Below are 13,646 nucleotides of genomic sequence, written 5' to 3' on the forward strand. Positions count from 1 at the left end.
AAACAAAATATATGGGGAAAAGTTAACGATGCTCACATTTTTCTTCAACTGCCTTTCCCTGGGAATACACACATATAAACACACAACCCGATACTTACTCAAATTACTTCTTAGAACACCCAAATAATCCAGGAAAATAACTTCACCATATTATCATCATACCCACATATAAAAGTGAATTTTTTTCCCAAAAAATTATTCAGAAGAGAGGAGACACCATAAATGGTGACTTACAAAATCTCACACTACTGAAAAAAAATTTGAAAATGCTGAGTAATAAAGTACACTGGAGTAAAAAAAAAAAAACCCTCATTTTGTAAGTTTCACATGCTTATCGAGGTCACTTGAGTCCTAATATAGGAAGCAATGACTTTTTAATACAATTTAGTATTAGCCTGAAGCATAATCTTCAAATTCCAAGTTCTGCAGTCAAATGCTCTACCACTGAGCTATACCTGCCAAATTCCAAGGTTTGGATTACTATAAACAGCCTTTTAAAAAAGTGATCACTTATACAGAGATGTGAATCTATGTGTATAGATGCTTCTCCCAGTTTATTGAGAATACAAATCATCTTGAGATTTTATTAAGATTAATAAAATGCAGATTCTGATTCATTTGATCAAGGTGGGACCTGAGATCCTATTTTTCTAACAAGCTCCCAAGCAATGCCCATGCTGGAGGTCCATGGACTGCACTTTAGTCAAAAGGACTTATAGGGTTGCCTGGATGGCTCAGTGGGTTAAAGCCTCTGCCTTCGGCTCAGGTCACAGTCTCAGGGTCCTGGGATCGAGCCCTTCATCGGGCTCTCTGCTCGGCGGGGAGCCTGCTTCCTCCTCTCTCCCTGCCTGCCTCTCTGCCTACTTGTGATTTCTCTCTGTCAAATAAATAAATAAAATCTCTAAAAAAAAATTAAAAAAAAAAAAAAAAGGACTTATAGAGGACAAATGAGGAGGGAGGGCTTGGGATAAAATTTCCAGTGGTAGCACCAGGCGTTGAGGAGGAGAAGGGAAAAAGGGAGAGGAGAGAGAAAGGGAGGAGAGCAGAAAAGCTGTATCTTAAACAATAAAGAAAGGAGAGGTATTCTGGAAAAGAGCTAACTAAAAAATGACAGAGACTAGATGACAAGGATATGTGTAACTTGTTTAAACCAAACTGTTCATGTTATGTGAGGGAAGAAAAAGGTAATATTACACATCAACAAATACTTTAATCTAATAGGTGATTTGAATATGTATAACTAGGGACGCCTGGGTGGCTCAGTGGGTTAAGACTGCCTTCCACTCAGGTCATGAGCCCAGCATGCTGGGATTGAGCCCCATTTCAGGTTCCCTGTTCAATGGAAAGCCTGCTTCTCCTCCCACTCCCCCTGCTTGTATTCCCTCTCTCGCTGTGTGTCTCTCTGTCACATAAATAAGTAAAATCTTAAAAAAAAAAATACATATAACTAAATTAATGTATTGAAAGTGTTCATAGTCCAAAAAGAATGTGTAACTAAGTCTGCCAAAACTAGTGTCTGTGTCTTTTCTTTGAGGAAATGGTGGCCTACCTTGTACTTTGGCATTCTGGGTATTTTTAGTCCAGTTATTTTCAATCTAGTGCATTTTGCTAAGAAACTAACCTTAGGGTAGGTGTGTTAAAACTAAGTTTTACAATTAAGAGGGATACTTAAAAAAAAAAAAAAGGATGTCAAACTCAAACTATCTGTGAGACAAAATGAGTCATGTAGATGAACAAGGAGGCAAAGAGAAAGATTTAATGAGAAGCCAGAGAGTGACTCAGGAAGGGAGAAGCCAATGCACAGCATGCTAGTCAACTGACAGACACAGGGCAATAATGAGGACCAATTCCAGGATCTTCCCACCGATCAAGAGAAAATGAAATCTTTTCTTAGGGTTCTTCCCCTAATGTTGGCAAATAATTCAAATTTTGAAAGATACTGAATGTTGACTATGCATTAGTCTGTGACCGACACTCAAAAGCAGTATGTAATTTGAACATTTCCTATTTCAAGTATTAATATTTACTGTGTTGGGAATTGCTACATAAATGGGTATTACAGCTTTAACAGGGAACGTGCTGTACAAATACATCACCTTTTCAAACGTCCAATGCTTAGAACCTCTGATTAAACCAGCTATAATTTCTGCAACACATCGCTGGGTGCTTTCATGTGAATCTGCAACCAAACGTTCTAAATGGGGCTTCAGAATTGGCAGAAACGCATCATCGAAATTTCTGAATATGCCCTATATACACACATATAAAAAAGAAAGTTCTTCAGTACTCAAATTACTATCATCTCCATTATAATTCTAAAATGCTTGTGTTCATTTACATTACTACTGTGCTCACAAAACCCCAAGAGTTCTACACTTTAGAAATGCTTTAACATTGTCTGTAAGTTAAAATAAAAATACTGTTTTATCACAGTAAAATATAATCAATGAAATCACAATTAATAATCTTTCTGACCTTAAAATTTCACACACCTCAAAAAACTCAAATGCATAGTCTTGTTGGATTTTCTTCTATTGCTAATTATAAATATTAAGAGGTAAATATGAAAAAGCTTCTTTTACTTGGAGTGCCTGGGTGGTGTAGTGGGTTAAGCCTCTGCCTTTGGCTCAGGTCATGATCTCAGGGTCCTGGGATCAAGCACTGGGCTCTCTGCTCAGCAGGGAGCCTGCTTCCCCTCTCTCTCTGACTGCCTCTCTGCCTACTTGTGATCTCTCTACCTGTGTCAAAAAAGTAAATAAAATCTTAAAAAAAAAAAAAAAGCTTCTTTTTCTTAAAAACTCCTAGATCTTAAGCTAAGATCAATCTGATTGGCATAACTTTCACAGCCATTTTAGATGGAGACAACAGATAACCAAACATAAACTTTGACTTTAAAACTTATGCACCAACAAACTGATAGTAAGCTTTATGAAGAGGAATATTAAATAACATATTTACCTTAAAGAGGCAAAAACGGCGAGGATTAAACTTATCTTTTCCTTTTCTGTCTTCTAAAGATAGAAAAGTAATTAACTGTTCAACAAATTTAGGATCAGAAAAATGATCAAATATAATCTGTTCAGCCTATAAAGTTAAAAAAAAAACATTCAGGGTTTAAGATCTATTTAAAAACATGATTCTGAAACATCAAAATTCAACTGTGAAGTTTTGATTATCAACATTAGGCTGTTACAAGAATTTTTACTTCTCATAGAGGCTTTTGACAACCAAAATTTCTCCTAAAAATGCTAAATCCATAACAGTTAAAAGTTTTCCTTCAGATCTTCAAGTTTGAATTCCCTTTCTCAAACTGAATTAAAACCCACAAACAGTCTGCTTGAAGATGGTACATAATGACAGTACCATTGTGCCATCTGGTGTATAACTGAGGAAAATATTTTAAACTGTAAACCTCAACAAATTATTTCTATATTTATAAAACATCAAAAGTTAAAAGGTAAACTTTATTGAATTAGAAAATAAGTGCTAGGGATACCTGGCTGGTTCAGTCAGTACAGCATTTGATTTTTGATCTCAGGGTCATGAGTTCAAGGCCCACATACAGCATAGAGCTTACTTTAAAGTTAATACACACATAAATAAAATAAAAAGCTATGTTACTAAGTTTACTGAGAAGACACTAAAAGTCCTTAATTTTTAAAATGGTAAAGAAATAAACTTTATTGACAACTAAGGAGTTTTGACTTAAATCTTCAAACATCTGTTTACTGAGTGCTCATCATTTATATGCAATAAAGAACTAAAAGCCAACAGCAGCAACAAGCAACAAAACCCAATCTCTGCCCTCAAGAAGCTTGTTACCATACAGAATGCATATGAGAAACATGTTAATCACTATATAAAGCAGGACCCAGGAAAAGTGGGCCAGTACATGAGCAATCTTAAAAACAAAGACTTGTGCCAACTGGACCAAACAGAATTCAGGGGATGGGCAGATAAATGGGGTGGAGAAAGGGAGTACACATTTACCAGTATTTACCCCAGTGCTATCCTGAAATACACTGACTGGGGGAAAAAACCATGAACTCCGTTTGAAATAAATCAGAGGCCAAAAGTAAGATGCATGTGAACCATGATTAAGTGTTTACAGATAGCGAAAATGGAATGCTTACCTCTGTCAAATCCTCCCTGCTTCTGCCAAGCTTAGGCTGCTCTTCCACACCAGCGTAAACAACCATATTCCTACAAAGAGTTTATATTTGTAATATATATAGAAAAAAAAAACAAAACACAGGAGAGCTTCATGGAGAAAGCATTAGAAGGCACTTTTAATGAATTCTAATTAGATGCTGTGTCCTAGTGACGTAAGTGATTGGAGTCAACAGTGAGACAAGCAAGCATTTCTCTGGGCTGATGTAGGCACAGGTAATACTGATAGGTAAGCGTATAATTTAGAGCAGCTATTCACAAACTCCTTAAATGTGTAATGGTGGAAATAAGAAGTCTAAGGGTTTCAGTAGAAATACAAAGAATGAGGTAAGACTGAGGTGTAGCCCTGGTAGGAACAGAAGAAAAAGAGGAAGAAGAAGAAGAAGAAAAAAGCTAGAGTTTGTGTGTTTTTGGTGGCAGGGTCCTCCACATCTGCTTTGAGTGTCCCTGAACCTCTCCACAAATCCAAAATGATAAAACAAATTACATCAAAGATAAGCTATTTAATAGGAAGGTTTGGGCAATTTGCAACTTACTGAGGCCAGGTGTAATATCCCCAGTGAGTTTTTTCCACAAAGCAGCTTGACTCCCATTCTTTTTTGGTTCTTGGTATACTTTTGCTATCATAATGCAACCAATGATTATCAGGCCTATCCCCAGCAAGAATTTGGGTAGGTTTAGAATATCCACCTTAAGGAAAAGACAATTACATTTGATAAACTTAAAAATATGCATGCAATAATTACTCTCAACTTTCAATCAATAGTACTGGTTTGACTTTGTCTTTATAACAAGTTAATCAAAATCTGTTCAAGGCAAGACCGCATATGTATGATTTCTTTTGAGCTATTTAAGAATACCAGCCACTGCTGAGATTGCCATCTAGAAAAGAAACACGAAAAGTACATATGTCAACAATGTAAAATTCTTGAATGGGATAATTATTTGGGGCAAAAAACAAAATCAAGTATGATCCACACATTATTCCTTTCACCAAAATTAAAAAGATTAATTTTGTTAAAACTCTTAAGATTTGAATTAATTTCAGGCTTTTAAAGAGCTCAAAGAACTCCCATATATTCTTAACCCAGAAGCCCCAAACTTTAACATTTTAATATGTACTTTGACATTCTTTCTACATAATGTACATTTTTTGGGAACCATTAAACATTCATTTAATATGGGAACTACAAATGTGTCCCAGTGAGGATAAAGCAGGATTAGGGGCACGTGAGTGGCTCAGTTGGTTAAGCATCTGACTCTTGATTTTGGCTCAGGTCACGATCTCAGGGTTGTGAGACCAACAGAGCCTGGGATGCAGTTCTGCACCAGGTGTGGAGCCTGCTTGAGATTCCCCTCTCTAAAAAGGCAAATAAGATTAGTGGTAGGGCATATAATGAAAGGCTTTCCCACATTTTGTTAACACCATTTTATAGTGTTCCCAAATAAAAATTGTGTTTCATAGCTATACTCCCCTCCCAAAGGGAGTATGAGGTGGGGGTGGACTGAAAATAGCTGTTTGAGTATCACAGAAGTTATCAGAGATAAAAAATGTGGAAGCCGGAGGAATAAAAATGACACCCCCCCAATCAAGTTAGTTCATTATTTTTTCTGACCACTATTCTGATTAGATTACTATTCAGAAAATCTGATAACACAATAAGGTATAAAGAAGAAAATTAACCTTGCCTCTAAACCTACACCCAGAGAGAAACACTTAACATACTGATGTATTAATGATAAAGGTCTCTGGTAATTATTGTGAATTTTAAGTCTCTGCAAGTCAGTCTGATTAATAACTACTGTAATTGCTTGGTTGGTAAGATAAGTAGAAGACATGTTTGTGGAGAGTGTGCAAAAGGTACATATATTATAAAGACACAGTCCCTCTTTTTAATTTATATTTTTAGTAATCTCTACACCTAATGTGGAGTTTGAACACACACCTGCAAGACCAAGAGTTGCGTGCTCTTCCTACTAAGCCAGTCAGGTGTCTCAGAGTTCATCTAGTTGTATAAATACTTGTTATCACTAGTTTTCACTGAGTCAATTATTTTTCCTCATAATATTCATGCTTTGTGTGCTGAGATCTTTCTGTACTTCTAAACTTGTATAGAAAAATATTGGAGCTCCAGAACTATAAATTTATACATTTCAAAGAAGCTTTCCAAGTTTGACTGAGAAGCATAGTAATCACATTTGGTAGTACTTACTCATTTCATAGGGGCTGATGGTCAACTTTTTGTGGGTTCTTTTGAGTTGTTTAAGAATACCAGCCACTGCCGAGATTGCCATCTAGAAAAGAATCACATAAAGTACATATGTCAACAACGTAAAATTCTTGAATGGCTGTTGCCTGCCTTGAACAAAGCAGAAGCTGGATTCTACTTCTTTTAAAAGCAGATTAACTACCTCACCTGTTGACATTTGTCGGCATAGCCATGTGAGTGCTAAATCTAATTTGGAACAAGTCATTTCAAGTTCTTACTTTCATCCAAGCTAGTCTGCCTAGAAACTTTGATCCTTTATTCTGCTCATTCTTCAAATCTCAGCCTAGAATCTTAAAGGTCTTTCTCTAATGCACCAGGCTAGGTCAGCCCCATCTTGCACCCCACCTCTAATACTTTGTGAATAAAACCCAAAAGTTGTATCCTCACGTATCTTTCCCTTCCTGTAATACTTCATAGCTGTCATTAATTTTTCAAAGTCAGGATTTCCCATGAATCTATAAACTTGCTCCCTGCTGTATCCCCAGTGTTGAAATGCACAGTGCCTGAACATGTCCTCATATACCGGTTGCTGAATTATTATTATCTCTGAACCAACAAGTGACAGATTCTGAATCAACACACTTCAAGGCACTTATTAAATGTATCCTCTGAAAACTTTAAAGGCTTCAGGTGGGTAAAAATTCTTGAACTCAAGACTGTAGCTACAATAAAGTATCTACCTTTCGAACTACAATTGCATCATGGTTGAGATTCTCAACAAAAAAACGTATGGCACGAAGAGGTAGCACTCGGTCATCTCTCAAAAGTAGAGACAAAAGCCCAATGCCTATATGTTCGAATTTCCAAGGCCTGAAAAGAGGAGGGAGAAAAAAAAAATCACAAAACATATAACTCATAAAACAACTTTTAGAAGAAAACTGTATTTGAAATATTATAAGTTTTCTAAGAATTAATATAGGTTTACTGATGAGCACCACTCTTACCATTGGCCCAAAAGTTTACCTCTCATTCTTCTCAACTCGTGAATCAGACAATAATTTTTTGAGATACAGCCATTCATGGCTTTCAGGTATTTAAGTAAGTATTTAAGGTAAAAGCTTTGAGAACTTTTAAAAACTTGCACTTACAGATTTCTCTGCTCCACACCATCTAATAAAGTGTTTACCAAATTTTCATAGTTCCTTAAAAAAAAAACAACAGACAATAAAAACAAACACTTTAGGTGAGGTATTGTTTTAATACAGTAGTTAAGATGATCACCAAATAATGTAATAGAAATTCAAATTCTAGTCAAATTCACTCCCCTCTTAATGCATCATCACCAGACTATAAAAGGCCTGGTGAGAACCAAGCCAGAGTGAGAGCAGACTGGTGAAGAGAGATGTGAGAAAAAGAACATGAAGGGCAGAGAGAAAACAAAAAAACTGCTAGGTACACTGAGCACCTCAACTGGCCCCAAGCAGAGGCTTCCTAGCTTGATTTTGTTTATGCCTTATGAATATGCTTATTATTTTTTTCCTAACATGTCTATAGAAGTAATCAACTTAAGACCACTTCTAACTAACTGAGTACTACTCACAGATTAAATCTGTGATTTAATCTAGATTAACTAGATTAATTAACCTAGACATGTTAGGAAAAAACCAGTAAGTATATTCACAAGGCAAAGAGAAAAGCAAGCTAGGAAGGCTCCTGCTTGAGCGCTATCACTGAAGCATGGAATTGCTTGGGTTCCAAAAACCTAAAACCAGTTGTTGTTGTCAGTCTTCTTTTTTTTTCAAGATTTTATTTATTTATTTGAGAAGAGAGACACATACACAGGGAACAGAGAGAGCACACGCGCAGGGTGCTAAGGGCAGAGGGAAAGGAAGAAGCAGACTCCCCGCTGAGCAGTGAGTCTCACTAGGAGCTCGATCCCTGCACCCTGGGATCATGGCTTGAGCTGACAGCAGATTTTTAACTAACTGAGCCAGGTGCCCCTAAAACCAGTTTTGTTAAGACAAGTTTTAAGATGGGAGTATTCCACTTCTGTAGCTGAAAGTGACAATCCAGGACCTTCACAATAATGATCTCCTAACGTTTTGTATTTTTTCAGAATCAACGTGTAAATTTCACGAGGTAAATATGGCACATCTATATCTCAGAGATATTCAAAACCTGTTACCCATAATGCTATCTATCTTGAGAAGCAGGCATCCATAATTACCTTAGTGCATCAGCATTCTTTTCTTGTTGGCGTTTAAGTCCTTCTTTAATTTCTTCTGCACTAAGCATTGTCTGGTTGGAGGAGGGGTTTTTTGATTGTTGAAGTAATTCTGCTATTTCAACACAGGACTTTGGAATCTTACAAAAAAAGAAAAGAGAGGACACAAAATGAAGTACTGACACATGCCAGAACATGGAGAAATCTTTACAACGTTATGTTGCGTGAAAGGAGCCAGATATAAAGACCACTTATTACGTGATTCCATGTATATGAAATGTCCATAATAGGCAAATTCACAGATAAGGGAAATAGATTCGTGGTCTCCAGGGTCTCGGAATGCTGGGGGAATGGGAGTCACTGTCCCCAGTACAGGCTTTCTTTCCGAGCTACGGTTGCAGAGTCCAGGGCATATACTATTGTGAATATACAATATACTATTGTGTTATGTAAGGGTGAAATTTTTGTCATGTGAATTATGAGCTCATTAAAAAAAAAACCTTTAGTTAAAAACATTAAAAAAAATTTTTTTTTTTAAAGTAATCTTTACACCCAATATGGGGCTCAAACTCACAACCTTAAGTTCAAGAGTCACATGCTCTCAGCCAGGCTCCCCACCAAAAACCTTAAAAAAAAATTTTTTTATTCACTTATGTAAGAGAGTGAGCGAGCAAGCATGATAGAGACAGAATCTGAGTGGGGGTGGGGGAGAGTACAGAGGGAGAGAGAAAAGCAGACTCCCCACTAAGCAGGGAGCCCAGCGTGAGGCTCAATCCCAGGACCAAAACCTGGGCAAAGGAAGACACTTAACAGAATGTGCCACCCAGGCACCCCCCAAAAATCTTTTTTAAAGAAAGCATAATCTGGGGGTGCCTGGGTGGCTCAGTGGGTTAAGCCTCTGCTTTCGGCTCAGGTCATGATCCCAGGGTCCTGGGATCAAGTCCCACATCGGACTCTCTGCTCAGCAGGGAGCCTGCTTCCCCCTCTCTCTCTTCCTGCCTCTCTGCCTACTTGTGGTCTCTGTCAAATAAATAAATAAAATCTTTAAAAAAAAGAAAGGAAGAAAGCATAATCTGGGGCACCTGTCAGGCTAGCCAAAAAGCATGTGACTCTTGATCTTGGTTGGGGTTGGGAGTTTGAGCCCCACTTTGGATGTAGAGATTACTTAATAAAAATCTAAAAACAAACAAACAAAAGCATTATCTAATGACATTTGTAAATAGCAGGACTGTGTTTTATAGAAAAGGAATATATTTAAAGCAGTGATTTTAAAACCAAAGGATGGGTGTCAAACACAATTACCATAGAGAGGAGGGCAATTCACTCACACCACCACCACTTTCATCCATCCTGTTGTGACCGATGTGGACATACACATCTGCCACATTTCCCCAAACAAGGATCACTGACACAGGTATTCTTCACTTTCTCATTTGTCGAATCATCCAATTTTAATTTTTGTCACTATAAATTATGAGCCTTATGGTCAAACTTTTATGACTTTGGCTAGTAAGACTGACCTCCTAAAATATAATCAACTCTTTGAAAAATGAGGCCATGGATATATAGATAATCATGGTAAATGCAACACTGTAATAGCCCTTTGTTGCTTCTTAGTAGAAAACAACCCAGCTCTCTCTGGCCATGCTCCAAATTCAGTGATTACTAAAGTACAAATATTAAACAGAAAGCTAATACTAATTTCCACTAAAATTTGAATTAAAAAAAAAAAAATGGTTTTGCTCACTGAGAAATCCAAGCCAATTGTTTCATACTGCCGATGAATCTTTTCTGCAAGATCATCAAACAGTCTCACGATTGATGGCTTTTCCAGGGACATCGCTTTGCTAAGTCCAGAAGAAACAATTGCTGGCCACGTCTGTACAATACAGTCCCAGTCATGAAGGTTTGCCAAACATACACCACTGTGATTTCCAAGGAGACAATACAAGGCACCCTGCAGGTAAAAATAATTAATGTAGGAGATAAGAGCCACTGTATTATTATAGCCAATTCACTTACATCTTTTTAAATGTACTAAACACAGATTCTTTAAGTGCTTGATACTGGTTAGTAAAATAGGCTCACACATTTAACAGGTTACTTTCAGAAACTTGAACTTGATATTTACTGTCATCCAGTAATATTTGCCCTTAGTGATCTAATGAAGAGTTAGCTCAAAGAGCAGCTATGAATACAATAATATAGAAATTTAAGGCTGTTGTTTTTAAGGATACAGCTTCCATTCCAATTCTCTTCTACTACAATTGTTAATACAAAGGCCACAAACATTTGCCACTTTTAGCATCTTAGGGGCATCTGCGATAATTTCTAAAATCTGATTGTGTTCTTAAGTTTTTCTTAAACTAGCTAACTTAACTACACTGTATGCTTTTTACTCATAAAGGCTCAATTAATCAGAACGACACCCCATTTTAATGAAAAGAGCTATTATGTTATTTTTTAAACATTCACCATAACTCAATTCTGATCTGGCTTATTACCCACTGTGTGCTCTACTCCTATTTACAGGTTCTCATAAGATCACTGGTAACTTCGATTTTACTAACCTAACAGACGTTTTTTAATTTTGATCTTACTTGTCCATTTAAACCATTCCCAACATGGTCAACAACATACTACCCTAAGAGTCAGACATTCCACAACACTCTTGAATTATACATCTACATTGGAGGCCAGCAAATTTTTTCTATAAAGGGTCAAATAGTAAATAGTTGGCCATATGGTCTCTGTTCCAACTCCTTATCAACGATCTTGTAGCATGAAATCAGCCATAGACCAAGTACAGAAAGGAATGGACATGGCTGTGTTCTGACACAACTTCATTTACTAAAGCAAGCAACCGAGTCCAAGCTATAGTTTTACCGGTCTTATGAGACAGCTTCCAAGAACGTGTTTAGTTGTCATCTTAACTCTCTCCAGAAATCAAGTGATACTGCTAAGTCTCCTTTCTTTCAGGGAATGATCTCTCCTTGGCTTCTGTTAACTCCTCATATCTTGATATCTTTCTGATCTTTCCCTACTTGGTTACTTCTTCATGGGGTCCTAATGGAGTTTTCTCAACACTTGCCTCCCGGTCCTCTTTCTCCTCTTACTCTCCTCCTAGGCTCTCTTACCAGTGCCCAAAGATTTCAGTTATCATCAATACACACTGAAATGGTGTGCTGAGTGAAATGGTATCTAACTACCTACTTGACATCCTCTCTTAGTTTATAGGAAATACTTCATATATTACTTACCCAAACAAATTCATCATCTATTCTCCCTTTTCTCTCCCTCTGATGTACCCAATAACCAGCTGTACAATCCAGAACCTTAATAATTTTGATACCTCCTTTTTTCAGTTCCTTCATACTCAACCACCAAATCTCATCAATTCTCCCTCCTAAATCACTTTCAATCAATCCACTTCTATCTGATAGTAAAAGCATTATGTTTCACCTATACTCTCCTACACCCCTGTGAGATATACTGTTTTCCTTATCTTATTCATCTCCTTCCTTCTCTGCTCTACTCATACAAGCTCTCATTCAGTTTTTTTTTTTAAACAGAGAGAGATCATAAGTAGGCAGAGAGGCAGGCAGAGAGAGAAGGGAAGCAGGCTCCCTGCTGGGCAGAGAGCCTGATGTGGGGGCTCGATCCCAGGACCCTGAGATCAGGACCTGAGCCAAAGGCAGAGGCTTAACCCACTGAGCCACCCAGGCGCCCCCACAAGCTCTCATTCAGTTGCTCAAACTTCTACATTTCTCCCTGTCTCAGGCCCTCCAACATGCTGTTCACATTACTCTAAACCTTTTGGTCCTGCAGCCCCCCCCCCTCCTACAGGCCAGCTAGGCTCTTTATCCACTGGTGCTCAACTCAAACTGCAGCCTACATTTTCTCCCCATCGTAACGTCAATCATAAACATAGGAAGAGTGAATAATAGGGAGGAAAAAAGACTATGTTTAAAGGTGTAGGACAGTGATGTCTTCAATTTGTTTTGAAATACATAAAAAAATGATATGGATGTAGATAAATACATCCAAATGTACTTATTTGTATGTACAAATATATTAAAATATTAAATACAGAATCTGAGTGGTAGACATATTGATATTTACTGTATAAGTCTTTCAACTGTGTATCTGGAAATTTTCATAATTAGAAAAACAAAACAAAACAAAAGACCCAACAAAGAACCCTATACCTTGAATTGCTGTTGTGTGACATCTTGTCTATCAGGCCGTAAGAACTCCAAAACCAAGGGAATGATATCTCTGCAACAGAAGTTATATGCACCCAAGGCAGCAAAAAATGTTTGCTGAGCCTTATTTCTGACCTGAAGAAAGTATTATTAACAAAGAACTTTTATTATATAGTAGACAACAAAAAGTTTCTAAAGAAATTACCAAAAATAAATAAATGATTATCTTTTTACCAAAAGGAAAAGCATATTACCACCAACTACATCCATGATTTAGATTACAGAAGTTCAAATATTTTTGATAAAGGAGAGACTGAACAGAACTGATATGCATTTGTCCTGTAACATAATCAGCAGACTATTTAGCTTTCTATTCTAAATAACGTTTGACGAGAAGAGTTAGATTTTCTCTTGTATTTATGCAAAGAAAATCAAAGACTTTCTAAAACACAGAACTTTTACCTTTTCAATGCAAACCGTAAGTAGAGCCCGTATGTTTTGAACCCAAACAAAAGATTCAGTATAAGATTATAACCCATGAACTAAATTGTAATGAATAATAACCAAAAATAGTAAAAGTAACCCCCTGTACGTATTTCAAACCTTTTAGGTGAAATCTTTGAGTTAGAGACTGTGTCCTAACTTAACATTATTTATTAAAGACAGAATAATTGGCTATTCATGAATTTTGCTTTCCCAGTTCTCTGTGCTTAAAGAGATCGTCTCTTGGTCCTTTGCTTCCTTAAAGGATGGACCCCATAATTCATATGGTAGCAGGTTGCTGAAACCCAACCATAACATCTAGAAAGAATCATACAGCCTTCACAGACTGGCTTT

At 37.0% G+C, this 13,646-nt stretch overlaps 1 protein-coding gene across 3 annotated transcripts in view; it reads right to left on the reverse strand.

Moving 5' to 3' along the window:
* Positions 1-13,646, reverse strand: part of PSME4 (proteasome activator subunit 4) — a 111,451-nt gene that overhangs the window by 23,846 nt on the left and 73,959 nt on the right. For all 3 annotated transcript variants that reach the window (XM_045077838.1, XM_004775683.3, XM_004775684.3), the window contains 10 exons: positions 12,813-12,944; positions 10,352-10,561; positions 8,608-8,744; positions 7,529-7,582; positions 7,121-7,250; positions 6,384-6,465; positions 4,707-4,860; positions 4,134-4,203; positions 2,959-3,084; positions 2,097-2,249 (listed from right to left, as the gene is read on the reverse strand). In XM_045077838.1, the coding sequence (XP_044933773.1) occupies positions 2,097-2,249; positions 2,959-3,084; positions 4,134-4,203; positions 4,707-4,860; positions 6,384-6,465; positions 7,121-7,250; positions 7,529-7,582; positions 8,608-8,744; positions 10,352-10,561; positions 12,813-12,944 (1,248 nt within the window). The remainder of the gene's footprint in view (positions 1-2,096; positions 2,250-2,958; positions 3,085-4,133; positions 4,204-4,706; positions 4,861-6,383; positions 6,466-7,120; positions 7,251-7,528; positions 7,583-8,607; positions 8,745-10,351; positions 10,562-12,812; positions 12,945-13,646) is intronic.

The sequence above is a fragment of the Mustela putorius genome, unplaced genomic scaffold (assembly GCF_011764305.1).
Source record: "Mustela putorius furo isolate JIRA1106 unplaced genomic scaffold, ASM1176430v1.1 tig00000224_pilon_pilon_pilon, whole genome shotgun sequence".
Lineage (NCBI taxonomy): Eukaryota > Metazoa > Chordata > Mammalia > Carnivora > Mustelidae > Mustela > Mustela putorius.